The 26739-nt window shown below is 47.2% G+C and overlaps 2 protein-coding genes across 2 annotated transcripts; one reads left to right on the top strand and one right to left on the bottom strand.

Moving 5' to 3' along the window:
* The first annotated feature begins 661 nt into the window (after positions 1 to 661).
* LOC124695868 (endoribonuclease Dicer homolog 2a-like) lies at positions 662 to 8551 on the top strand. Its single transcript, XM_047228672.1, has 16 exons — positions 662 to 726; positions 800 to 1226; positions 1424 to 1511; positions 1621 to 1682; positions 1798 to 1938; positions 3290 to 3421; positions 3494 to 3632; positions 4060 to 4150; positions 5338 to 5530; positions 5612 to 5772; positions 6556 to 6774; positions 6882 to 7108; positions 7242 to 7516; positions 7630 to 8048; positions 8146 to 8249; positions 8508 to 8551. The coding sequence occupies exons 1-16, from the start codon at positions 662 to 664 to the stop codon at positions 8549 to 8551; spliced, it is 2787 nt and encodes a 928-aa protein (XP_047084628.1).
* Positions 8552 to 10148: 1597 nt separating this feature from the next.
* Positions 10149 to 12439, bottom strand: LOC124702756. Its single transcript, XM_047234913.1, has 7 exons — positions 11893 to 12439; positions 11635 to 11775; positions 11419 to 11532; positions 11141 to 11314; positions 10563 to 10678; positions 10406 to 10469; positions 10149 to 10314 (listed from the first exon to the last, which is right to left on the bottom strand). The coding sequence occupies exons 1-7, from the start codon at positions 12337 to 12339 to the stop codon at positions 10300 to 10302; spliced, it is 1071 nt and encodes a 356-aa protein (XP_047090869.1). The 5' UTR covers positions 12340 to 12439; the 3' UTR covers positions 10149 to 10299.
* Between the last annotated feature and the right edge of the window lie 14300 nt (positions 12440 to 26739).

The following is a 26739-nucleotide window of genomic DNA, read 5'->3' as shown; positions in this document are numbered from 1 at the left end:
GCTTGCTCTTTCGATATCTGCAATTTTTCCTTGGCTGAAATCACTGCATTAGATTCCCTTACCGAAAACTATTCTGGTCTGAACGCTGCTCTTTAGGGTTCGCGCTCTATATTATGATGACTGAATTTTTGTCGCATAATTTTGGTGTTATGGTGCTCCATCTGATTGTATATTGTGCTATTTACCATGTCATTTATAATAGGGTGTTATTGAATATATTTTGCTGTTTTTCTGACTGTCTAAGAGTTTTCTATTATGTTCGTGATTTTGTTTACTTTAATACAAAATGTTAATCGATGTGAATTTCACGGGGTCGTGCGCCAAGGCGCACATCTAAATCTAGTTTTAATGGAATGTATGTGTTCCACGTCAAAAAAAAAAAAAACCTCTTCACGAGCAACCAAACATGGCCCTAGAGGACCCGTGAGAGCAAAGATTCTCTGCCTCTTGGTCTGACGCGAAACGAAACGGCCATCGTCTCCCTCCCTCATCTTCTTCCTCGAGTCAAAAAGCGCACCCAAAACTGCCAATTACCCCCTGCCCCGCCTCACCAAATCAAACCCCACGCGCGCACCAAGCAGATTCACCCGTGCACCGCCGCGGCGCCGCCGCGCTGCCCCTCCATTGTGCCCCAACCCCAAAAATGCCATCCGTCACCACCATGGCCGCCGCCGCCGCAGCGACGGACGAAGCACCGACGGAGGACCAGCAGACGCTACCGAGATGGTGAGTTGTTGTTCCGCCGCACGCCTACGAACCGCCACCGATCTGCGTGCGGCCAATGCATGCTCCTGTGCAGGTACCAGCTGGAGGCGCTTGAGCGGGCGATGAGCGGGAACACGGTGGTTTTCCTGGACACGGGGGCCGGGAAGACGCTCATCGCGGGGATGCTGCTGCGCGCCTACGCGCACCGCGTGCGGAAGCCGGCACGGGACTTCGCCGTCTTCCTCGTCCCCAACCGCGTGCTCGTCGAGCAGCAGGCGCGGGTCGTCGAGGCGCATACCGACCTCCGCGTATCCAAGTTCACCGGGGACATGGGCGTCGACTTCTGGAACGCCGCAACCTGGCGCCGTGTGGTGGACGACGCCGAGGTGCTCGTCATGACGCCGCAGATCCTACTCGACAACCTGCTACACAGCTTCTTCCGCCTACAGGACATCGCGCTGCTCATCTTCGACGAGTGCCACCGCGCTAAAGGAAATTACCCCTATGCGTGCATTCTCAAGGTCCCTAAAGTTACAACCGCTCTATGCCCTCCATTACAGAGCGTGTTTCACTGTCTGAACTTAAATTATAATACTCTGTTAATCGTCGCGAAGTCACAATCTTAAGAAACAGTCGTTCCAGTCAAAGCGTTGGCTTTTCATATTTTTCCCGTTGACTAACCAATTTAGTAAAATCATTCAGTTTCCTTTCATTGTAGGAATTCTACCACCCGCAGCTCAATTCCAGACCACAGGACCCTCTGCCCAGGATATTTGGGATGACTGCTTCGCCCACAGATACCAAAAGTAAGGACGAAGCTATAAACTCTTATACGTCTTTTACATCCTCTCAGATTATCTTTTGAATAAATTCCCTCTCAGATTGACCAATTCTGTCATGATATTCCTTTCATAGATAAACAGCCAGAAATCTACTCCAAACAAATCTTTGATCTCGAAAATCTATTGAATTCGAAGGTCAGGCTATATAAGAATGCACTAAGAATGCACATGTTCTCTGTACCCTTCCCTGTACCTAAGATTATCATTGTTCCAAATTTAAGGAAAGCTTTTGTTCATTTTTCTGTTGAAGGTGTACACAGTTGATAATCAATCAACTTTATCGGATTACCTACCGCTTGCTACTACGCAGATTGTGCATTACGATTCTTCTATCATTCCATCCAACACATATAACCATATTAAGAGTTGTTTGGAAAGATTGAAAGAAAAGGTACGGTGTTTGTCCTATGTGTGATTTCTTCCAAGTTCAAATTGTTCAGCTCACTTTGCTCGCCAGACAAAGTTTCAAGCAAATAAGCACAATTACTATTGGGTTAATTGGTTTGGTGTCACTCATCCTGTACCAAGCGCATGCTTGTGTGCAATGCATTTCGTGACATGCTCTCTAACTACCCCCAAACTGGAAGGATACAATGTACTAGAGTTAACTAGATTTGATGACACAAGCAAATGAAAACTTAATTTGTCTCCCTAACCTTTTTAAAACTTATTTTATGGGGTGCTGCCACACTTGCTAAACTTGAATATTACTCCCTCTGTCCCATGAAACATGTCTTAATTTTGTCTAAATTTGGATGTATCTAGACACTATTTAGCATCTAGATACATCCAAAATTTAAAAAAGCTGATACAAGTTTCATGAGACGGAGGGTACATCATTTCTGTTTGGAAATTTTTCATTTTAGTCTGGCACCAAAATCAGAATAGTTTGCATGATTCATCAAATTATTGTTTTGAACAATATATTCTGCCTCTGTTATCTCATGGTTAAACAACTACATATTACTTTGTGGACTTTGAGTCATTGATTTTGCACTCTGACTTTAATTTAGTCGAAAGACAAATGACAAAGTTAGATATCTTGGTAGTAAACTTCATATTACTTTCTGGAATTTGAGTCATTGATATGCACTCTGGTTTTATGATTTGGTTGAGACAAACTATGATATTTCTTGGCATGGAATTCATATATTATGAAAAGTCTAATTTTAGTCCCTCCGTTGTTGCCTTGGTTTAGTTGACACCCCCAACTTCCATGCTACAACCTCCATTCGGAAATAAGTGACTCAACTTTGTCTAGATACGGATGTATGTACACACTAAAATGCGCCCAGATACTCATCCGTATCTAGATAAAGTTGAGTCACTTATTTCCGTACGAGGGAGTATTTAAACAAAGAAGCTGAAATAAGCCACTGACCCCATATAAACCTTCTGCACATATTTTCATTAAGAGAAGCAACATAGATACAAGATTTTGCGGCATACACCATTGGCCGCTGCCACCGCAGGCGCATGAAAAAACGCAGAATGGAAAATAAAATTGTTGCAAACCAAGGAGGTTGTGGCCTCATCCTGGAACACCCTGCTATTCCTTCCACATCAACCACACCATGAACACATCAATGTAATCAAAGTCCTTTGTGGTCAGGGTTTGCTTGTGCCTGGTTGTCCACCAATCAATCAGCCAAGGAATCTTGTGGTGGTGCAATATAACTTTCTGAACTTACTTGTCTTGTAACACTTTCAGTAACTTACTTAACATGTTTACATTCTCTTAGCATTTCGAAGTCTTGAAGGCAAACGCAAACATATATGGCTCATCTCTGGAAAACGCGAAGAAAGGGATATCCAAATTACACAAGACATTCTTATATTGCACAGCTAATCTGGGAGTATGGCTGGCGGCAAAGGTGAGGACATATGATGATGCATGCCTGTATTACATTTGCATAGTCCTGATACGCCTTAACCTTTTTTTTCAGGCAGCTGAGGTGCAGTCAACAACTAACGAACAATTCTTACCTTTCTGGGGTGATGAAAAGCTGGATAAAAATGTTGAAGGCTTTGTGAGAAACTACAGTGAAGAAGTATACAGGGAACTCTCATGTTTTTCAACAAGAGGTAGACGGGCAGTTACCTTTATTTTTTGTTTATTCAACCTACCATTTTCTGGAACTCAACTTCGTATGAGTAATTTGATGTAAGATTACGCTGCCAATGCTGTTCCTGGTAACTCAAAATCATTATCCGTCGATAAACCATTTTACTGATTGTTTGGCACACCACACAGTGCATTGTTTTGCTTTTCACGTTGTATCATATCACATCTGGTATCTGTCCATGAAATGTTACATGGTTTTGCTTTTCATGTTGTATAGCATCTGGTATCTGTCCATCAATCAAAATATTATAGGATACCAAATCAAGATTTACTTATGACAGACGTGATCCTAACTTGAAATGAAACCAGGTGCATCCATCTGTTAAAAGTCTGTTAAAAATCAAAGTTAACTATCACACTTTTTTTTATCTCCTGCTATTTTCATAGGTCATATTGGTGAAGATTTTGTAGCCGATTTGCAAGATGGGCTATTGACACATAAAGTTCATTGTCTTGTCCAATTTCTTCTGGAGTACAGGTGATAAAATACTTGGACTTTATATTTAGTATGCTATACTAGTTCAATTATTTACTCCCTTCAAAATTGCATTGGCTATGCTACAACTGTCATATGCCTTTATAATCCAATTAGAGAATAAGATGTTTAAATAAATGATAAGATCCCAGTAGTTATGAAAGATATGATTACTTGGGAATCGAGATCCAAGTTATTTATCTCCCTATATAAGAGGACTTGTACCCCATATCAATCAAGCAATGAATCAAGAGTTTATATTTTTTTCGATAAAGGGCGCTTTATTACTCAAAAGGTTTAAGCATTACACCAGCCTATGCATAACTGGGATGCACACAGCTGCTGAAATCCAAAACATACAAAAAGATAAAATAAAAAAGAGGCGCAATACAAGTAATCCTCAAAGAAAACTGCATTGGCGCCTAAGGAGATGGAGGGCCAATCCGAAGACTAAGCTGCCATCCATGTTGGATAAAAATATCCCTCATCATGTCCTCCAACCGAGTAGACACCTCCATAAACGGGTTGCGATTCCCACATGCTGTAGAGACGACCATGAACGGAGCAAAGCCGTGCACCGGTAGATAACCTGCATGAGAGAAGAATTTTTATCATTAAAAACCTTGTCCTTTCTACATAGCCAGAGCGAACAAATAACGGCAAGCGCTCCCACCCTAATAAGCATTTTAAACTTATGATCCACACCAACCAAGAGTTTATATTGGTATTTCTGTAGTCTAGTCTAGTTATCCTGGTATGATCCATGATCGTTTCAACAACAGACACATATAAATGATCTATATAGAATGTGGTGAACAACAATGTTCTTTACTCATTTAGTCTAATTAGTTTATTTCAAGCCATGAACTTTCAGTTTTAGTCTGGTGAAAGGACCAGTAAAAAGTGGGACATGGGTATAAACAGAGTCAGGATCCTGAAAAATATTACCCAGAAAAAATAATGGTAAACAGAGATATTGGAAAAGGGATGGCTATGTTACAGTGCATAACTTACATAAACATGTAACATGGTCACTCTCAATGTGAATAGTTCCTTCATTATGTACGAATTCAGTGGCTAAACAGAAACTTTTTCATGCATGTGTAGTTTCTCATTAAGCTAATTTACTTAGTTTAGTCAAATATGTAAATAATAACTACTCTGTCTCTCTGTCTGTTTGTCTCTCTCAGGCATATGGAAGACTTAAGATGCATTGTATTTGTCGAGAGAGTTATTACAAGCATTGTATTGGAGTCCCTACTGTCCACTATCAGTCAAATGTCTGGCCGGATTGTTAAACACATTGCAGGAAACAGATCTTTGTTGCACCATCAGAGTAGGAATAAACAAACGGAAATTGTTGACTCCTTTCGAGGAGGAAAGGTTTGTCATTAATGCTGTTTTCTGTGCTCACACTCTGGTAATGATATGATAATGCTCTGATAAGAAAATAAGTTTTTGTAGGTACATATAATTGTGGCCACACAAGTTTTGGAGGAGGGTGTGGATGTGCCAAGTTGTCACTTAGTGATCCGCTTTGATCTGCCAGAAACTGCACGTGGGTTTATACAGTCACGTGGTCGAGCTAGGATGCCAAACTCTGACTATGTTTTGCTTGTTAGAAGGCATGTCTTTCAATTTTGTTGCTATTTTTTCGTTTCAAGTGCAAGTTTTATTGATTTGTTCATCTTCATGGAATTTAAATTTTTTATCCACTGCTTTTCCCATTTCATCAGTTGAATAGCAGGTGCTGACTAAAGAACCCTTGGTTAGTTCCACTAAATAGTTGTTTACCTATATTACTCGGTGCCTTTTCCATTTTCTCAATTCAATTGTTTATATTGGATTAAGCATACCTAGCTAGGTGTTGATGCTAGTGTTTACTTAATATTTCGAGATGGCTTGATGTGACTGCCGGTGTGATTTCAAATCCTGATATGGTGATACCTGAAACAATGGGACGTTTATAAGCCACTTCTTTGCTTTTTCATTCAAATCTTAATTTGGCTAGTGTTCCCTATCAGATTTGTATATGAACTGCAGGTAACTATAACATAAGGTATGAATTGGTTTCCAGTCGAGATGATTGTTCAAGCTTGAGTATAAAATCATCCCAATTGTGGCTCAATTATTTTTGGAAACTAGTCAGTGCTTATGATTTCCGATTCAGTAGTTTGATCAGAGCTGTGAATTCTACTCGTACTGATCACATTTTCCTATTTACTTACGCAATGCGGATTCGTGCTATGGTGACAAAATGTTATACTCAAGCTGGTCTAAAGTTGATTTATTATTATCTGTTTCCATTTTGAATTGCAGGATAACCCCTGCTTTACCTTTGTTCTCCTCCTTACTTCAATATTTTTGGCATGCTACATAACATAATGATGACTGTGTTTCTGTATCAGGGGGGATGCAAAGGCCCGTTCTAAGATAGAAAAGTTTCTTGGAAGCGGGCAAATAATGCGGGAAGCATCTCTGAGGCTTGCATCTTCTATGTGTAAACCACTTCAGAACACCCTGTGTGAAGAAGATCATTACCACGTTGAATCTACTGGAGCAATTGTGACTATGAACTCCAGTGTCAAGTCTATCTATTTTTTCTGCTCGAAGCTCCCATCCGATGAGTCTGTTTTCTGTTCCTTAAATTATGGTTTCCTTTTGCTTCATACTGCAAAGCATTATCTGACACAAGTATCTTATTTTTCTCACGGATCATATTTCTTTATGTTAGATATTTTCAACCTCTGCCAAGATTTAGTATTGACAAGGCATTGGGAACTTGCACCCTGTACCTCCCCAAGAGCAGTCCTGTACAGATTGTTAATACAGAAGGAGAAGTTTCCATCCTCAAGAAGGCAGTTTGTCTTAAGGCCTGCCGAGAACTACATGCTATCGGTGCCCTCACAGATCATCTCTTACCAGAATTAGGTTTTCCATGTGAAGAAGAACCTGACATTGGTATGGTACAAGGTTACTCATGTGAACTTATTTTCATTTTGTTGTGTACTGTAATTACTTTGTTCAATATGAATATATACATGCTATTTTATTGGCCTTGTGCATTAAAATTGCTTTAATGCTCATCATGTAGTTGTTGAGAAATATCAGCACGAGCATCCTGACTACTTCCCAGAAGAATTTGTGCACAATTGGTTATCCTTTTCTCGTCTTGGAATATATTATTGCTACAAGATTTCAGTGGAAGGCTGTTCGAAAATAACTTCTTGTCCAAATGACATACTTTTAGCTGTGAAATGTGAGTTGGGACCAGACTTTGTCTCTAGCTCAATTCAATTGTGTGGTGCGCAAGACTATCCTAGTGTTGCTATGAAATATGTGGGAATCATTCATCTGAATCAAGAACAGGTAAATTGGGACTTATGTTGTGATCATATCATTCTTATATGGTCTTACTTTCTCTCATCGATGGAATTTTTTCTGTGCTAGTTTTTGATGAATACATAATGTTTTTTTTCCAGGTAATAATGGCTAGAAGGTTTCAGACTACTATTCTTTCTTTGCTTATCAATAAAGGCCATTCTGATGTCAGCAATGCAAGTAAATACTTCCATGAGATGCAAGTGTCGATTGGAGTTGTCTACCTACTGCTACCCTTAGTTTCTGGCAAAGTTGATTGGTGTAGTATCAAGTTCTCAGCCTCGCAAGTTTATGATGCTAGTAACAAGGATATGATGCATTGCCATTCTTGTAAACAAGTTGATATACTGCAAACAAAAGATGGTCCTCTGTGCAGGTGCCTGCTTAAAAATTCCGTTGTCTGTACCCCTCATAATAGCGAATTGTATGTAGTTACTGGATTTCTTAACTTAAATGCCAAATCCCTTCTGCATTTACGTGATGGCAGTGTCCCTACCTACACAACCTATTTCAAGACTAGGTATAAGTTGGTCCTTTTGGTCTTAATCTTTGTGGGTCATACATGTTCCTTTAAGCTATCTACACATGTATCTGTGCACTCATTGCTTGCTTTCCAGGCATGGCCTGAATCTAACACATGAAAATCAACCCCTGTTGGCTGCCAGTAAACCTGCTGAAGTGCGGAACTTCCTCCAAAAGCGCCATTATAAGAATAAAAAAGGTTAGTTTTGACTCATGCTATGTTTTATTAGAAGCATGTGTGTCAAGTCAGTTAGTTTTATCTAGCTAGCAGAGCTAGCAGTGAGCCTGTGCGTTGCATATTTTGCATAACTATCATGGAACACACACATTGAGTTAGTATTATACACTTTTCAGTAAAATAAAAAGAAATATACAGTTTGATCATACTCCAGTTACCAGAGATTGCTTGTTACAGCTACGCTCATGATTAACTTGATCATACCTTTACTTATTACAGAATTTTGCAGTTCATGCTTAAGGCTCCTGAAAAAGGGGTCTTAGGAAGCATGTATATTTTGCATAATATCGAGGGGCATGTTGGAGTCCCCTCCTAGCTAACCGATCTGCCGTCCGGCACCTATCTTGGCAAGCAAGCCATAGGAAGAACTTCACCCCATGTGGTGCCTAGGACTTCTGGTTGAGCTTCCAAGAGCTTGCTCAAACTGGTCCTTGAAAAAGTAACTTGTAGCAAGACCTGGAAGAAAACTGGTTGTCCTGCGTCCAGTGCCACAAGAGGGCATAAGGCTCCCCAAGAAGGTGCATATCGCAGACCTTCCTCCAGAGCACAATGTATTGCACATAGCCAGCGGGCTCAAGGCACCTTGAATGTTGGTGATCCATCGCCGGTCTTGGATGGCCTCTCGGACCGCCTGGCTCTTACGAGCTCGGGCGGCAATGACCTCCACAAGAACTGCACATCCGTAATGTTCAATTTGGATCGTTGTAAGCATACTTTTTGCAGTAAAAGCATTTGCTTTTGTTAGGGAAATCTTGGTTGGAAGATTGTGTTCTATTCCTCTGTCAAGACAAATGCTTGTGCCTGATTGTGTTTCTTTTGCTCAATGGCATACGTCCATCAAATGCAATTAAAAGCCATGAAACATGACTGATTGTGCTTTTTTTTATGTAACCATATATTCCATTAGATAATCTGATTACACATATGGTCACCACACAAAATAAATATTTGCGTCAAACAACTTTGCACAAGAAACCTCACAAGAAGTAAAACTACAGGTTCACCCTTGGAGAAACATGTGCCTCGCCGAAACATCGTCCATCTTTCTCCACCGTCACCATGGTAACACCGAAAAAAGAGACGAACAACCGCCACACCTAGATCTGGGAGAGCACCATCGCATTTAATGATGCTTTTTGTAGATCTGGGAGAGCACCATCGCATTTAATGATGCTTTTTGAGCTGATGAACCGGGCCAGAGAACGAGCTCGAGACTTTGTGGCACATCAGCCAGGGATCTTCCCCGTGGTCACCAGATCTCAGCGCCGCCATCTTCCCCAGACTTAGTCGAAGAAGACGAACGCCGCCGCCTGCCATCATCCACACACCCAACTGCAAGACGTCACACATAACTGCAACAGCCAACGCAACCGTCACCCGCGAGAGTGCCGAACACCAACCACCAGACACGAGTCTCACCGGATCCGAAGACCCGCGAGAAGACCAGGCCACCTCCCCCCACCCCCCCACCCGATGCCACCGATTGGAGCAACGCCGGGATGGAGAAAAAGCAGAGGCAAATTATTTCGACGCGGCGCAATCTCCTCCATAGAACAACGCCCTAAGAAAACACTTCGCCAAGGCCGGAGCCGATACTCCGGGGTCCCCACCCCCTCCCATCGCCAGAGGGGCCGACGGAGGAGGCAGGGACCGGCGGCTAGCCACTGTAGTTCGGCGGCAGAGATCGCCTTCGGAGCGGTTCCTGGTTTAGGAGCGTTAATCTGCTCTTAGACCAGGACACGCTTCCTTTGTGAACACGATGTCTGATTTTGCTCGTTGCCCTGTTGAACAGTTCCATCAGAGGTTTCAAAACCGTGTTTGCTGTTGCAAAAGCTCAATTTTCATCAGGGGCTTATCTTCTTCAAGATAACGTTTTTGATGTTTTTTATGTTGAGCACTGCTTGTTCACCATATAAGATTACATCTGCAATTTTGTACAATCCCAGAACAATAAATACTTTCTGTGTTACAATCTACTCCGTATAAACTAGCAGAACGATGGAATCTGGTGCTATCTTGTGTTGTCCTGGAAAGAAGACAAAATTCTGAGTTTTAGCATGAGGACAGAGGACAATAAAGCTGAACTGGTTCTCCATTGTACACATGATGCAATATACCTTTGAATCTGTAGATATGGAGGCACCATCTGAAATCCTTGCTTCAGATTTCTCGTTCGAGTAACTATAAGACAAAGGGATAAAGTTTAGCAACACTTCGGGTGTAGTAAGTTAGATTACACGAGTAATCCTTTGAAACTAAATAAGAGAGGCTTACGTTGACAGGATTGTGACCCAGATCAGTTCCACACAGTCGACCCAGAGGAGTCTTTGTTCAAGGGGAACTACACCGTATGTAATTAAGTGTGCAAAAGGCCACAGCTTCCATCCAGCCTGTAATTTACAGTTTAAACCAACATTTACATATTTGCCATGCCCGGAAGCAAGATAAAGATGAACATGAACCACAAGCACTCCAATAACATAAGACATGATCCACCTAGAGTTTACTTTGAGTTACAGCTGAGTTTTTAATTGTCACTTGAGAAGAGTTTTTTTGTACTTCAAGTGACGCTGTTTAAAACAGAAATACTAGCCCATGAAAAGTTATCAAGTTCAATATTTACATAAAGGCCTGAAGAAAGTGTAGGCACAGTTGAATAAATGAATAAGCAAAATAGGGATATGCATAACATACGGGCCAATAACAGAGCAAGCACAATTTCTTGGGTGTAATAATTTTCTGTCAGTTATCAAACTGAGTAAGTTATGCAGTTTCTAACTGAATAAGTCATGCAATTTGTAAGCGAATAACCGAAAATATAGCAAGAATTGAAAAGGTGTGTGTTTGCTTACAGTAAGCATGGGAAAGAAGGTGGCCTTGAGCTCGCTGAATATGGTGGATGGAGATTCCAAACGAAGGAAGCCTAAGGCGACGAAGTATATGCTGTTCCACAGCGCGGACCAAGCCGTCTGATCAAAGGCAACCTTTACGGGAACAGCCCACCAATCCTTGAAGGGAAACAGCGACTGGTGCAAGGAAATAGATCTCAGTTACCACGTCAACATAACACACGCATCTAAAAGTGAGCTAAAGAGTAGCGCAGTATGTAAGGAGAGACAAGGCTGGATACCTCGCAGAAATGGTAGTAGTAGTGCGAAAGGGATCCATGAAGCGTGAAGCCTACGAGGCCAGAGCGGAACATACGAGTACGGTCGAACTCAAAGATGGGCTTCCCTTCGTAACACTGGCAGGACGAGCAAGAGAAACAAGAGCAGAATTAGGTAACCGCGGCAGCAGAAATGGTAGTGTTAGCTAGGAAAGTAGAAGAAGGGCAATGGATTGGCACCTGGGCAATCCAGTCGCCGAGGGAGTAAACGACGCCGCTGATCATCATCTTGGCGAGAACCGGGTTGGTCTTGAGGGCCTCCTCGTAGGCGGACCAGTTGTGCTCCGGCATGTAGCGCAGGATCTCAAAGATGGTCCACCCCTGCAGCCAATACAATCAATTAGAACAACAGTTAATCCTCAAATCTAGTGGAGACCGCGATCAGCAATTAGAACAAGGGATGGTCAGAATCAAGAACAAGAAGAAGAAGGTCCGTACATGCCAGTAGTCCTGGTCGACGGTGAGGAGCTTTGTGAGCGCGTATGTGCTGGCGCCGAGCACGATGGCGGTGTTGATGCCTCGATCGAGCATCTTGTTGCCGCCGCCGTCGCCGCCGCCGGTGCTGCCGCCGGGCGCGAATCCCCCGCCCATGTCGCCCTGGAAGGCGAGCCCTCCGATGTCGAGCTGGCTGCCCCCGAGCGCGCCCTCCGGCAGCGGCAGGTCCTCCAGCAGCCCCGCCGGCAGCATCTCCAGGTCGCCAGCGCCGGGCCCCGGCAGCACGTCGGGGTCCTCCGCGGCGGCAGAGACTCGCAGGGCCCGGCGGAGGCGCCTGGATGATCCGGGTAGGCGGATGAGGGACGGCGCGGCGGTGGAGGCGGAGAGCGGGTGGGCGGGGAGGCGCCTGGAGGCAGGGGTGGAGGCCACGGTGGCCACGGCTGCCGCCATCGCAAGGAGCTCCTCTGCTGCAGTGACCCACACACACACGGCCAAGCTAAGCTTTCTCCCACCACACGCGCGCGTGGTTGGTTTGGGCTTTGGTTCTCGCTGCCGCTGGTATCGGCTCTCTGTAAATTCTGACTGGCGCTGGCGTGGTTTTATTCATCCGTCGTGGCAGGCAAGTGTCGACGGCCGCGTGGAGCCCTGTGGATCTTGCTCGGCCGCGCCATTGTGTGGAGGGGAATCCCGTCTCGTCTCGTCTCGAGGTTGTGTGCTGGCCTGAGATCCTTGACTGCCGACCCTGGGTAATTTGATCCAGGGATTATCAGGGGCATGGGGATTGATTGATTTATTGTGGTGGAGGTAGCCGCGTGCTACTCGCGCCAAGAGGTACAGCGACACAACTCCAACTCATCCAACTTCCGGACACACCGGAAGAGACGTCCGTGGCGGGATGGAGCCCGCTGAAGATTCCGCTGCTCTGGTGGTCCTCACACCAACTGCTCGTGTTGTGTGGCAATTCTGCTCTCCATCTCATAAAATGATTCCCCTGAAAAATATAGGTTTTAACTTCTTCTTTTTTTTCAGAATTACTCCACAATCCAATGGCTTCGACTTCATCCAAGAACAACAACCCAAAAAAGACCTAGATGTAGCCCCAAGCCCATGCCAAACCTGCATGACTCACATCTTCAATTTGGGCGACAAGCTCCGAAGAGAAGATATGCAACAACCGTGCCGGTGGTGACCAACATGACCATCGCATCGTCGCAGCATGAACAACCGCAGCTCCAACTTCACTGCTGGGGAAGACCGCCGCGAAGACCCATCGGACACGCCCGAACAAGAGCCTACAAGCAATTCATTGCCGCGACCAAATCAACACTCACCAGTTTTGTTGTTGCCGTGCAAGTCCCAATGCGGAAACCTCGCACCACCTATTAGAGAACTACCGACCGCAATGTGGTGTGTGTCCAACCCACCAAGCACCATGAAAGGGCGCAAGATCTTCAAGGCGACGTCCCAAGTGAGGAAAGCGATGCCAATGCAAAGCCCAATACTTGACCCAACCGGGTCTAGGACTTCACCCGAAGAGCTTCCTCCGAGGCTAGACGAGTCAAGAAGACTCCACAAGGGCGCCTCCAAGTAGAAAACGAAACCCATAGGCGCCCGCTACTAATCGACAAGAGCCGAGCATAACTTTCGCCCTGAGCTTTTGGACAATCACCTCACACAACCAAGCTAGCCACCATAGTAGGCCCACGCCACCATTGAAACGCACACCCCAACGTCAACTCCGCCAAAAACACGCGAAGGCCACCACCAACCTAGAAAACCAGATATGGGCGCTCAGATCTAGCGACCACCAACATCCGCGTTCCATCATTGTGTGCTCACCACCAGAGCTAGGAGGGAGGGCACCACCCCACAACGCCTAGCCATATGATCCCGCACCTACACATCGCCACCGCCAGACCGAAGCCACCATACCGCAGAAGCAACTCCACCTTGGAATGTACATCACCGGGCCACACTGCCAAGGGAGGCCACAGGTTAGGTCTTCCCCATCCCGCCTTGCGGTGTGCACCACATGCCAGGAAAGTAGGCCTCCAGGCCTCTTTGGGTCCTATACGAGAGAAAGGTGATAAGGTTTTGGGGAGGCACTACAAGAGAGTTGGCATGTAGAGACACTATTTTAGTCCAATAAAGACACTTAAATTGCTCTTACGTAGTTATAGAGACACTTTCCATATTGTCTCAAAACTGTCACTACGGGCAGCATCTCTACGTGCTAAGAACAATAGTGATGATGTCTTTAAATTTTAGAAGACATAAAAGAGGCATTATATTGTGTCTGTAAAGTAAATAAATGTGAAGAAACCATGTGAAAAAGAATATTCGAACTCATGACCTTAATGATTAATACTTATTCTATTAACCATCTCACCCTTTCACAAGTATATATTGATACTTGGAACAAATTTATAATTAGCACCGTGGCCAAAACATAGAGCAATTGTATCTTGGGAACCAACAAAATGCCTCAAACATTGCCTCTAGAGAAAAAAATAAAGATATACAATGAAGTGTCTCACGGATTGCCTCTTGATAACTTATCTTTGTCACTTTAGAATGTCTCATAAGTTGTCTCTAGAATGACAATTGCAATCCTTACAGAAATGTCTCAACTAACGTCCCTACATTTGAGATTTTTTCTGAAATGTCCCAAAAGTGCCACTGCAACATGCAAAGTGGCTCAATGTGATTTAAAAAAAGGCAAAGTAGGAAGTGTCTCTAGTAAAATGTCTCTATGGAATGTTTTTCTTGTAGTGACCCGTTGACAACTTCTCCTCCTCCTCGGCACTCATACCATATATGATCTTTTATCACGTATTTGAGCAATATGTTTAGACTTTTTCGGTGCTCTTTGTTAGATTGCATGGCTATAGTTCAATCCCTACTTTTTTAGTCATGTTTTATTTATCTTATATGGACCAAATTATATACTCCCTTTGTTTCAAATTAGTTGTCACAACTTTTTTTCTTTCTAAAATGAGCGAATCTACACTACACTGGAACACGTGTGCAAGTATTTTAAAATGGAGGGAGTGCAAAAAGTTGCTCATGTTTCCAACATACGCCTCCGTGTGGTCTAAACTCCGCCGCCACCAGAGACATCCGGAGTCCCCCATCCCATTAGGGAATGAGGTCTTCCGCCACCGCAAACCCAGCCGTCGATAACGGGGGGAGAGACGAGGAGAGCTCCCCTGGCGGCTAGGGTTTGGTCTCTCCTAGGTGGCTAGACTAGGTGACACAGGGAATCGGTTTCGCTGTTGTGTAGCGTGGCAAGATTCGGTCTTGCTACTTACTTACTTAGGTTCTCACGTACGTGTTACTTAACGAGAGAAAGTGTGGAAGAACATTTGTTAACTAGGCTTGGTAACGCGTACTGCTTAATTTACTCGCCTATACGTGAGCTAGCAGCTTTGTTATACAACGGAACGGGACACATCCTAAGATCACATTTGCGTGTTAAAAAGCTTCTCTGCGGGCACAGGATATAGGACTATAGGAGTGAGTTCTAGAAGGCCCGCCACAGGTTGGATTGTGGAAGCGTACTCTCATCTCCTCCACACACACATGCCAGCAAGCGACGCACTGGGACCGGGTCTCCCGTTCCACACGTAGTTGCGTTGCGGGCGATTCATGACTCGTGGACGAGAATGGATATCGTGCCATTGGATTTGAGACTGCGTGGGTCCCCTGACGCCTCTGCCGGCGTTAGATTATCAACAGAAAACCATGCGTCGCCACCAATGGAAAGTTGCATTGTTTTCTTTTGAGGTAATAACACTAGTGGTACACAAACTTGTACACCATGTGCAAATTAGTACAATAAGTTGAAATTTGTGGTTCCATGGTACATAAACTTGTGGCCCGGGTGAAAACTAGTACAAAATTGGTCTACAGATGACACGTGGCATTATTCTTTTTGCAAAATAACCCTGAATCTAATAGAAACTTGGGCGAGGTCGTCGGTCCTTCCTCATTTTATCCATTTTGCTAATGAGCGTCGTTCACGAGTTTTGCCTACCGCGTGAGGTCCTTGCCGTTCGGCGAGGCGTGAAGCAGCTCGCCGCACTTAGGGCATCTCCAGCGGCGCGATGGATTTTAATGTTGCGCGTCCGTTTGCGTCACACCGCGGACGCTAAAATATCCGTTTTTGTCCGCGCGTCCGTTTGCGTCTGAGGTTAGCTCCAGCGGGCCGACGTATTTTTTTACTTGTTTTTTTTCCTCTTCTCTATTTAAACATAGTTCCAAATATTACATATTGAAACATGATTTTACACAAACTAACACATAGTTTAGAACATGGTTTACACAAACTAACACATAGTTTGAACCATGATTGACACAAATATAACATTTAAAAAAAAAGAAACCAATTGTGTTGATTTCCGTATGTTCGCTGCCAAGAAAGAACATTCGAGGGCACACCCAATCACCCAAACTGGAAAATCCAGCGGGAGACGGTGCCCTTGTTGGTTCTACCGAGGCATCACCATTAACGTGGCGCAGACTGCCGAAGCGACGCAGCGGCGCCAGTCGCTGACGCGTTTGAGAAGACGCATCGACGCAGGGTCACTGCCAGGCGGACCCGATGAAACGTCCGCCAGACGCGAGCGGACACTTTGCGCGTCCGCGCAGCGTCCGCGGAGACACATCCGAGACGCATATTTGGGCCAGGTTTGCGTCTCCGCGGACGGCCCGATCACTTTGCGTCGCGCCGCTGGAGACATGTCAGACGCATTTCCGGTCACAACGGACGAAAACGGTCGCTTAGCGTCCGTTTGCGTCGTGCCGCTGAAGATGCCCTTAGCATGCGCACAATGCCATACACGGTGCACTTGTAGCGCTTGTGGGGATGGATCGGCTCTGCGTTGACGGGCACCTTCCCCATCAATAGCTCTAGCAGCACAAGGTCGCGAGGCAGAACACGTTGGAGCGGTGGAGCCGGACGATGGCCCCCCTTGGCCCGTGCTGCGCGATCTCTAGACACTTTGCCGCTTCCAGCCAGTGCGCGTGGTGCGAGAACACCGGATGAAGAGGCTGCTCCCTGGGACGTGCTCGTAGCACACGATGACATCGACGACTTTCTTGTGCTAGAGCACCAGGGGAATTGCATGATTGAACACCAACTCTTTATTAATATTATTTTTTTGAGACGAGGCAAAAGTTTTGCCTTTTATTGATATAGGAGAAAAGAGTTGGGCTGTTTATGAGGAAAACTGGCCAAAAAACCGTTACAACATAACACCACACGCCAACCCCGAGGCTGCGCTCCACACGGGTCGACACCACACCTCAACGCAACAGGCGGCGGCGAAAGACCGAAGCCACCGCTCCAACTACCACGCCGGCCCCAAGGCCGCGGCCCGCCTGGCCGAAGACGAACCCGCATCCGCCAAACCACCTAAACACTCCACATGTCCCTCTGTCTAGTGGACATCCAAGGCGAGGCCCCAAGAGGCAAAGCAACACAAGAACGCCGCACACGCCCGATCCCGCGAGGGATCTAGGGTTTCCCCCGGAGAGCCCGGGCAGAGAAGCAAGAAACACCCGCTTCAACGACGACTTCAAGAAGGATGTGGCGCCCATGGGCGTCACCGTCGTCGGTCCCGACAAGCAGCCAAGACAAGGCTTTCGCCCAGCGAATAGTCCCAAAACCTCACGCCCGCCAAGAAGGATCGGCACAACCACCACACCTTCCCTCCTCCTCCAAGCCCCCGACGATCAACAAGCAACCCTCCCGCCGCCACGCCTAGGCTCCCCGTCTCCGCGACGAAAGCCGCCATCCGGATCATCACCGCTGCCCGCGAGATAGTTGCCAAAAACAACCAGACCGAACCCGGGAAGCCGCCACCGCGAAAGGTACAGAAGATCATCGCCACCACCCCTAGCCTGCAACCGCCGCATCGCCACGCCCGGAAGAGCCGCCGCACGCACCCTGCACCGCAGCCTCCTTGCGCCATCGCGAGAGCTCCCGCGCACTGCCACGCTCCCCTGCATGGCGCCACCAAGACGGCGACGCCGCGCAGCAAGGCAGCCCGGAAGAACACCTCCTCACGCCGGCCAGACCGAGCCTAGAGAAGGCCCTCGCGACCCATATCCGGCCCATCCGCGGCGCCTCGCACCTCCAGCCGCACGCCGCCTCGCACCTCCAGTCGCTGACCTCACCGCCGGGCCCAACCGGACCAGCTCCGCTGGTACACGCCGCCCGCCGCTCGCCGCCTGCAACGGCCGCGCCCGCTGCCCAAACGCCAAAACGCGCCGCCTGGAGAGCTCCCGTGCGTCGGGAGGAAGAAGGTGCCCCGCCGCCACCTTCCCTGGGGCGCGCACGGCATAGCCGACGGCCCCTTCGGCGGCGGCGATGCGGCGGATGGCGGTGGGAGGCCGCTAGGTGCAGCGGCGGCTAGGTTCCCCGTGTCGCCAGAGAATGAACGAAAAGTGAAAAGGGAGATTAATTCTCCTAATGTACAACATTTGTGCTAGTTCCATAAGAAGCCAACATTCGTAAATGACAGACATCAGCGAATTAGAAAAGAGGTGTGAAAACAAGGGAATGAAATTGGCCAAATTTTCGTTGAACTGATGGTTTCTTTTGCAAAAAGAATAATGCCATGTGGCAGCTGCAGCTCGATTTTGTATACAGTTTGCACCCGGGTGACAAGTTTCTATACCATGGAACCACGCGTTTCAACTTGTTGTAGACTTGTAGTACTAATTTGCACATGGTGTACAAGTTTGTGTAGCACCAATGTTATTACCTCCTCTTTTCTTTTCTTCTTTCTTCGGTGACGTTTCGTTTCGCTCCCCAGCGTGTCTAGTGTAGAAACAGTGAAATCAAGTGTGTTTTCACGTACAAGCGAAAATATGCTTTAAGAAACGTAGAACCAAGATTTAGAAAATTTTGCGCTGCTAATGCGTCTGCCTTGATACTGTCCGCGCGTCCGTATGGTCTAATAACCCCTCTTTCTCCTCCCTAATTAATGCATGACACATGTGCTGGCAACTATTATCCATACAAAAGACACGCCCCTCCTCTCTTTTCCCTAATTAATGTATGACCCATACGGAGGTAGGCGCGTGAGGCGGCGAGGCGGGCGAGCGACGCAGAGGTGTAGGCGGCGACGGCCGCGTGTGCGGAGGGGGGGGGGGGGGAGGAGGGAGGAGATTCCGTCATGGGCCGTGGCGGGGAGGGGAGTGAGCAGAGTCTGTCATTTGCGGTCAAAAAATGGTTGCCACCATTGGGATAGAGGCATAGACATAGGAACAAATTGAAAAAGGTGATTTTCATATCCACCGGACATGCCCTAAGGTCAACTTGGAGAAATAAATTCAAAGTTGTCATTGTGTAATTGGTAAAGGCACAACAAAGACGAGGCCAACGACTCACAATCGGGTCCCCTCTAGAGATTTAGAGGTCTTCACTCCTCATACGACTTAGAGTATCCCCACTCGTTGGCGCTCCCCACGCTCAAATCCGGCGAAATTTTCGTCCGGATTGGAGGAAGATTTGGCGTGGGGAGGAGTAGTTTCCCAGCCGCGTGCCCAGGCGAAGTCGACGATGCGAATTTGAAAAACGGAAACTTGACAAACTACGGCTAAAAACGGGTGAATATAGACTAAATTTAATGATATTTATTATATAACGGGCGGAGTTCATACATAGAGGCCGAATTCGACTATATTTCGAATTCGGCTAGGGGAATTCAAATGCTAATTTTAAAACACGGCGCTCTACATGCCGAAATGGCGGTAGAACACCGTGTAGTCGCCGCCGTCGTCGTCGGAGCCGTCGTCCTTGACCTTCGGCTGCGCAGCCTGGCTGCTGCTGCCCTGGCCGGCGTCTCCCCACCCCGGGGATGGCTTGTACCATTCGTCGTCGGAGGACTCGAGGTCGACGAAGGGGACAGCGACGCCGGATGGAGGTGTCGCAGGACGGCGGTAGCGCGCGACATCGTCGTCGGCGGTTGGAGCGGCGCGGGCGGCGAGTTGGCGTGCGGCGGCCAGGTCCAGCAGCCGCCGCTGCTGCTCCGCCTCCTCGCGCTCCCAGTCGCGCCTGGACCAGCCCAGTGCGGCGTCGTCCGCGCGCTTCTCCTCCTCCATGTCCTTCAGCGACCTGGCGATCGCCTCCGCCATCGCGGTGTCCTCCGCGCGCTTCGCCTCCTCCTCGGCGAGCTGGTTTGCGGCGGCCTCTTTCTTCGTCTTCTTCCGGCCGCTCTGCGGCGTGGAAGGCTTGTCGCGGATGACGAGGGCGCCGCTGCTGCGCCCTCTGGTCGGCGGTGGAGACGCCGGCTCCTTCTTCACGCGCGCCGGCTTCGAAGGCGACGTCGCCTCCTTCTTCACCGGTGCCAAGGATGACCTCGGCGCCGATCCGGAAGACGACGAGCTGGCAGCCATGCGCCGTGGCTGCCAGACGTTTCCCCGGCGGCGGCTTGCCGATGCCCTCGATGCAGGGGGCATCGTGAGCACTGGGTAGTTGCCGCCCTCGATGTGCTCGAGGACATTCGCCAGCGTCCTATCCGGCGCGCTCCACCAACGTCGGCGGCCCGCGGTGTTTTTGCGCGGAGGCGGAGGCGGCGGGCCGTCGTATGAGGCGAGCTCCCGCTCCCACCGCTGGAGGAAGTAGGAGTTCCACGCCGTGTAGTTGTCGGGGTGGTGGCGCGGCTCGGCGCGCTCCTCGTCCGTCATGGTCATCCGCGCCTCCTCGATGGCGACGTCGAGGGCGTGGCCCCGAGGCGGCGGCGGGATTGGTACGCCGCCGGCACCGAGCCGCCACCCGCCGCCCGGAGGCCTCGTGTCCGGCGGGCAGGGGTACCCCGCCTGGTGGAGGAGGTGCCCCTCCCACGCGTGGAGCGACCGGCGGGGGAAGCCGTTGTTGGCTGCGCCGTCGTCGTCGTAGAACGCCATCGGGAGAGTAGAGGGAGAGTGGAGCACGGGGTACGCCTCGCGGCGAGCGGAGCGGCGTACATAGGCGCGGCTGGCGCGGGGGCTTAATGCCGCGTGGAATGCGACGCGTCCGCGGCGAGCTGACCGGCGGCAGCCTTTACTGCGCGCGAAAGACGATGCGTGCGCGGAAGACGACGACATTAACTCGCCGCGTGGCCGGCGAATGCAGACCGACGGCAGGCTTTTACAGCGCGCGGAAGACCATGCGATGAGGACGACGATCGGTTTCTCTCGCCGACAAGTTGGGGCCACCAGACGCGCGGGAAGTTTCCTCGGTATTTCCCGCGCTTTCGTTTCGTCCGGAGTCCCCGAGCGCTCCCCGGGGGGCCGGGGATGGCGTGGGATCGCCGGATGAATTTAGGCCCAAATCCGGACGAAAACGAGGAACCGGGGGCGCGACTGGGCCGAATTACGCCGTCCGGATGGAAAAAAGGCTCGCCGGAGGCCTCGTCGGGGGACGAGTGGAGATGCTCTTACAACCAGCAGCAGCAAGGATGGGGCGACTACTCCCAGCAGCAGCTACGGCAGGGACATAACTATGTCCACTATGATGAGTACCAATCCTTGGTTGGTCATGTGGAGGGCGTGGATCAAACGCTCCAAGATGCCAACAACAACATCAACATATTGACCACCGACTTCCACAACTACATGACCAACTTCACTGCTACCAGAACTACCCGCATCCGCCTACTGACGACGAGGGATCCAAGCTAGGCAAAAATCCTAAGCTTGGGGGGTGCAAATCCTCCACCCAAGGTTGCATTCATATTTTTTTGTTTATTCTTTTGATTTATTTCATATTTTCTTAGTAGCATGTTTAGTTTCAGTTTTGCATTGATTAAAACTAAAACACACAAAATAGAGTAGCCTTTATATTTGTTTTTTTGAGAAGCTCTCTTGTTTTCCTTTTCGTTCTTCAACAGGTTATTCACTCCAAAAGTGGCTTAGTGATGAGAATTATAGCCTGGAGATGACTTGGGTACAAGGACAAATAAGTGAGAGGAGGTATCACATTCCCATCATCACCTCTCGTGTAAAATTTAACTTGATCATATAACTATTCGTTTGGTTGCATCTAAGTATCGTTCCCCACCTAGATTGCTATCTTATGAAAATTGTTCTCACACTAATGTTGCTATTTTAGTTGGATTTATGAACACTAGCCTTTGGTTTGAAGAAAAAACTTTGATTTTTTTGAACAAATGATGACTTGGGTGTCTTGTACTTCGTCTTTAGATTCAATATTTGTAGTACTCGACCCCCATAGAAAATGAGATTGAGTTGATGGCACCACCAATAGAATTTTGTTTGATTGAATGAATAACCCATTGTGATTGAGGTGTGTGTGCCATAATTAACTTTTTAATTAAAGTACGATATTGCTTTATGCGTGTCTGCAACACTGTCCCACTCCATTGGATGCTAACGACTCCTCTGGCTAATGAACGATCCCCTATGGAAGAAATTTCTGGATTTCAGCTGAGTCGAATCACATATGTAGCAGCAATGCTATGATGTAAATTTTTAGCGTTCTCATGGACCTGCATTCTAAGTGTTGGGTGCATAAATGCGCCCAACATCTACACAGGCGGACCGTACACTTTAGATATGGTACTCACCTCATTGCTACTAACTTGAAATTCATGAAGAGAAAATGAATGGAGAAGGTGTTTTAATGGTCTTGATTTTTGAAGTGGGTGTTAATGAGTTACTCTAATATCTCTTTATGCATTGCTTGACACCCTTAAATTTGAAAAGGTGCCATGTGCCAAAATTATTTTACTCTCGCTAAGAGGGGCACTAAAAGATTATGCTTCACAAACTAACTAAACTTTTGAAAGTTCCTTTGAGAAAAAGCATTCGTTTTCTACCAAGTTACACGTGGTTAGGAAACAAAGCTAGGTGAAACCAAACATATGGTTCTATGATCATGATTAAGGTTGCAGGATTTGTAAAGATGGAAATGCCACATCCCCTCAAACTTGTGACTACTTTTGTTCATGTGTCAACTCCTTGTTATCATTTTCATCGCTAATGTCACTCGAGGGAGAGTAACATCTAAGCTTGGGGGAGTTGATAGCTCCAAATTCCATAATTTCTAGCTATGGTTTTTTCCTCGGCATTCCACTTGTTTTCGCCGCTTGTTCATCTTTGACTAACACTAATAGTGAGAAACAAAGAGACCTTATGCTTTATTGACCTTTTCAGGTGTTTTGACGTATTTTGAAGTATTTTGGACAACTTTGCAGTTGGAGGCATCTTCATCTGAGGCTCCAGAGAGCTTAACGACCGGTGATACATGCGCGTCCTGCCCGTATCATATGGGATGAGGCTCCAGAGAGCTTAACGACCAGTGATACATGCGCGTCCTGCTCGTATCATATGGGATGCCACTGTATCTGCATCATTATAATGGGCAACTTCCGCGAAGGAACACACGGCGAAATCAGATCACATCAGCCGCCATTCACCCTAGACTAGAGAGGAAGAGATCCAGAGAAAAAGGAGAAGAACTTTGATTTAATCTGCGATCTCCACCCTCAACATTACTAATTCCACAACCATTACACTTGTACATGACAGAGGAACATTCACACCCGTACGTAGGATTAGGGTTGAGACTCTATTCATACTCGGTTTGTATTTGGGTTTGATCTTCCTTATTGTGGCTTGTTACAGTAATATCGAGATGAAACTTATTTACTTCATGACTATATCGTTGCGTTCTCCCTCTCCCATGTGCGAGTAAATCCCCATAGGGCATGTGAGATGAAGGGGATTAGTGATACGTGGAGTGCCTCTTTACTTTCCATCCATTTGTGGTAATTATTATTTATTATACTATGTAAGAATGATTATCTATGTTTGTGTAATGCTTGTTGTCTAATTAAAGGCACAAGCAACATGATCTTGAGACATCATAGATATGAATTTTTTTAATTGTGACTCGACGACCTTTGAGTGACACGACTAATATCAAAGATCTTGAATTTGATACATCTCAAATGTACATATCTACTGAATGGATCGTTAGCGAACAAGAGGGGGGGGGGTGAATGGTCGCTAAACAAGTTTTATAGCTTTTTCAATTTTAGGCGCGATGCGGAAGTAAAGGTGGCAACTTTGATGATAAGGGTGATCCTAGTATGATCCTACGCGATGCACAAGTAAAGGAACCGAACAAGATAGTAAGAGAGAGGGAGCGGGACAACCGGGGTAGCGGAGACGAGGCGAGGTTTGTTTCCCGCAGTTCCTCCCACAAAAGGGAGTACATCTGCGTTGAGGAGGTGTGAACCACGAAGGTTCGACGGCCACACATGCCTCACCTTGTTCCTCGAGAAATCCCCACGAAGGAGCTTCCCCTTCTCCACTAAGTAGCCAGTCGAGGCGGCGGTTCCTTCACAAGGTTGGGGCGAGCTCCACAAACATCGGAGGCTCCCAACACCCTATGGGGCTAGCACAACTCCAAGCTAGCCTCCATAGGAGCTCTTCTTCCAAGATCCCACCATAGGAACCCTAACTCCAAGATCCACTAAGGACTAGATGATATTGGTGAAATCTATCTTGGTAGAACTATAGATCGGGGTCTCCTCCACCACTCCTCAAAGTTTGGGAAAGATTGGTTGGGTAGGGAGGGAGATCCTCAAGGTTTTGAGCTCAGCAACAATGGAGGAGAGAGAGAGAAGAGTTGAAACGAGCTGGGGAAGAAGGGGCCCTTTTAGAGGCCACCTCAACTCCAACCATTATGTGCAGTTTCCGCACGACCGGTGCTACCGCTTTGGGAAGCGGTAGTACCGCTCTGGATTCAAAATTGGCTCACATATCTACCACGTGGGCTCAAAGCGGTACTACCGCTGCCGGTACTGCTGAGGTACGTACCGGCAGGGCCTCTGCAAGCCCCAGACTCCCTCCCGGTACCAGAGCGGTACCACGACGGTAGTTCCGTATTTCGTATTTACGGTACCAAAGCGGTACCTTGACGGAAATACCGCTTGGGAGCGGTACTTCTGGTCGAGGTACCGTCGAGGTACCGTAACACGTACCGCTTGAGTCTTCCGACGCTGATGCGTTAAGCGAGGGCACCGTGCACCTGAAGATCTATCAAAAGAAAACTATGCACACACTGAAATTCATTCAAGTGTTGTTATCAAACACACAAAACACGAGGTATAGATTTTGCTCTTTCAATCTCCCCCTTTTTGGTGTTTGATGACAACACAAGAATTTGCAATATAGCACAAGATATTATGATAAGATTCTAGATTTGCAAAAACTAGACGGAGCTCCCCCTAGATGTGTGCATAGTTAAAATATGCATTTGAATACAAATACACACATCCTAGAGACATGACTCCCCCTAGATTCTACAAACCAAGCACATACGAAACAAGGATATTTGACATGTCTATATAGCATATGCACAACATGGAGGCAACATATGTCGATACATGGAGTTTTGGGTGAATGAGTCATACCTTTGCCTTGAGAAAACCCAAACTTCTAATAATTATGCCTCCATAGAAATGGTGTAGCCACACTAGATGAATACCGAATACCACTTATTACAAACTGGGGAGATCCACGAATAAGTAGCAAAGTATCAAGCACAGGAATAGAGTTTCTCAAATAACTAGAATAAAAAGTGATGCCAAGGCCGAAAAGGCCAAAATGAAGCACCAAGCCCTTGGCATCCCCATGCAAATACCCGTCCTAATAGAACAACTTCTCTCCCTTTGGCATCGGAACACCAAAAAGGGATAGGAAGCATGCTAGCGTCCCAAGAAGATCACTCGTCATCCTCATCCTCGTCATCCTCGCCCTCTTGCTCCCTTTGACGAAGAGGGACGGGAGGGTTTACTTTGGCACCACCACGAGGCTTGGATGAACCTGTGAACAACATAGGTTGTAGGGGAATAGGGGTTAAGTGCACAAGCCTTGGAGTTGTAGCGCAAAAGGACACTAACAAGCAACAATAGTGAAATTGCACTGAGCGGTAGTACCGCAACTAGGTCCGGTAGTACCGCTTGAACCGGTACTACCACTCGAGCACTGCACCACTAGATCTAGGTCTTGGTCCATGGCATTGAGGCACAAACTTCACCTAGTGTTGCTAGCTAGTATCCTTCTACATGGAAAAGCTTTCTAGAATGATTCTCCACCAAGAACTCCAACAAACCCTAACCTATGCATCTAGGGAATCCAAGAAACCCTAGAGAGAGAGGTTAGAGTTCATACCGGGGGCCATGGTGAAGAAGAGGGTGGGGAAGCTTCTCCACGGAGGAGAATTGACCGGGGATGGCCGGAGGAGGAGATCGGGGCCGGTCTCCTTGAGTTTCTTGAGCTTGGGAGCCGCCTTTGACTTGAGGTGGGTGGTGGAAAGTGATGGATTTGATAGATCCGTCCCCACCCGGTACCTTAAGTCAAAGCCGGAAGCGGTAGTACCGGTCGCGAGAGCGGTAGTACCGCTTCCCGGTACTTAACCGGTATCTCAGGCGGTAAAACCGCTCCCGGGCAAAATCCGGAAAATCATCAGGACACTGCACAGGGGCAGTAGTACCGGCCTGATCATCGGTAGTACCGATTTCCAAAGTTCAGGAAACTCAGATTATGGTGTAGGCTTGTGCTTTTGGACGGAAATGGCTCAAAAGGTAGGTATTGGCTTGGGATTAGATGAATAAACTGGTAAGGTACTACTCAACCAAGCTTGCAAGAATCAACATGAAAAGCCAAGCTTGGGTGAATCTCCCACAAAGAACATAGAGAAATGAAAACCAAAACCAAACGCAAAAGAAAGTCAAAGAAAATCAAGAAGAACCAAAGAGAACCAAAACTCCTCAAGGAGGAGGTTGGTGGCCGAGTGACATAGGCATCCCCAATGGGCCTGCCGGAGAT

This window comes from Lolium rigidum, chromosome 3 (assembly GCF_022539505.1).
Source record: "Lolium rigidum isolate FL_2022 chromosome 3, APGP_CSIRO_Lrig_0.1, whole genome shotgun sequence".
In the NCBI taxonomy this organism is placed as follows: domain Eukaryota; kingdom Viridiplantae; phylum Streptophyta; class Magnoliopsida; order Poales; family Poaceae; genus Lolium; species Lolium rigidum.
Note: the sequence above shows the minus strand (reverse complement) of the source record. Positions and strands in the feature narration are given on the sequence as shown.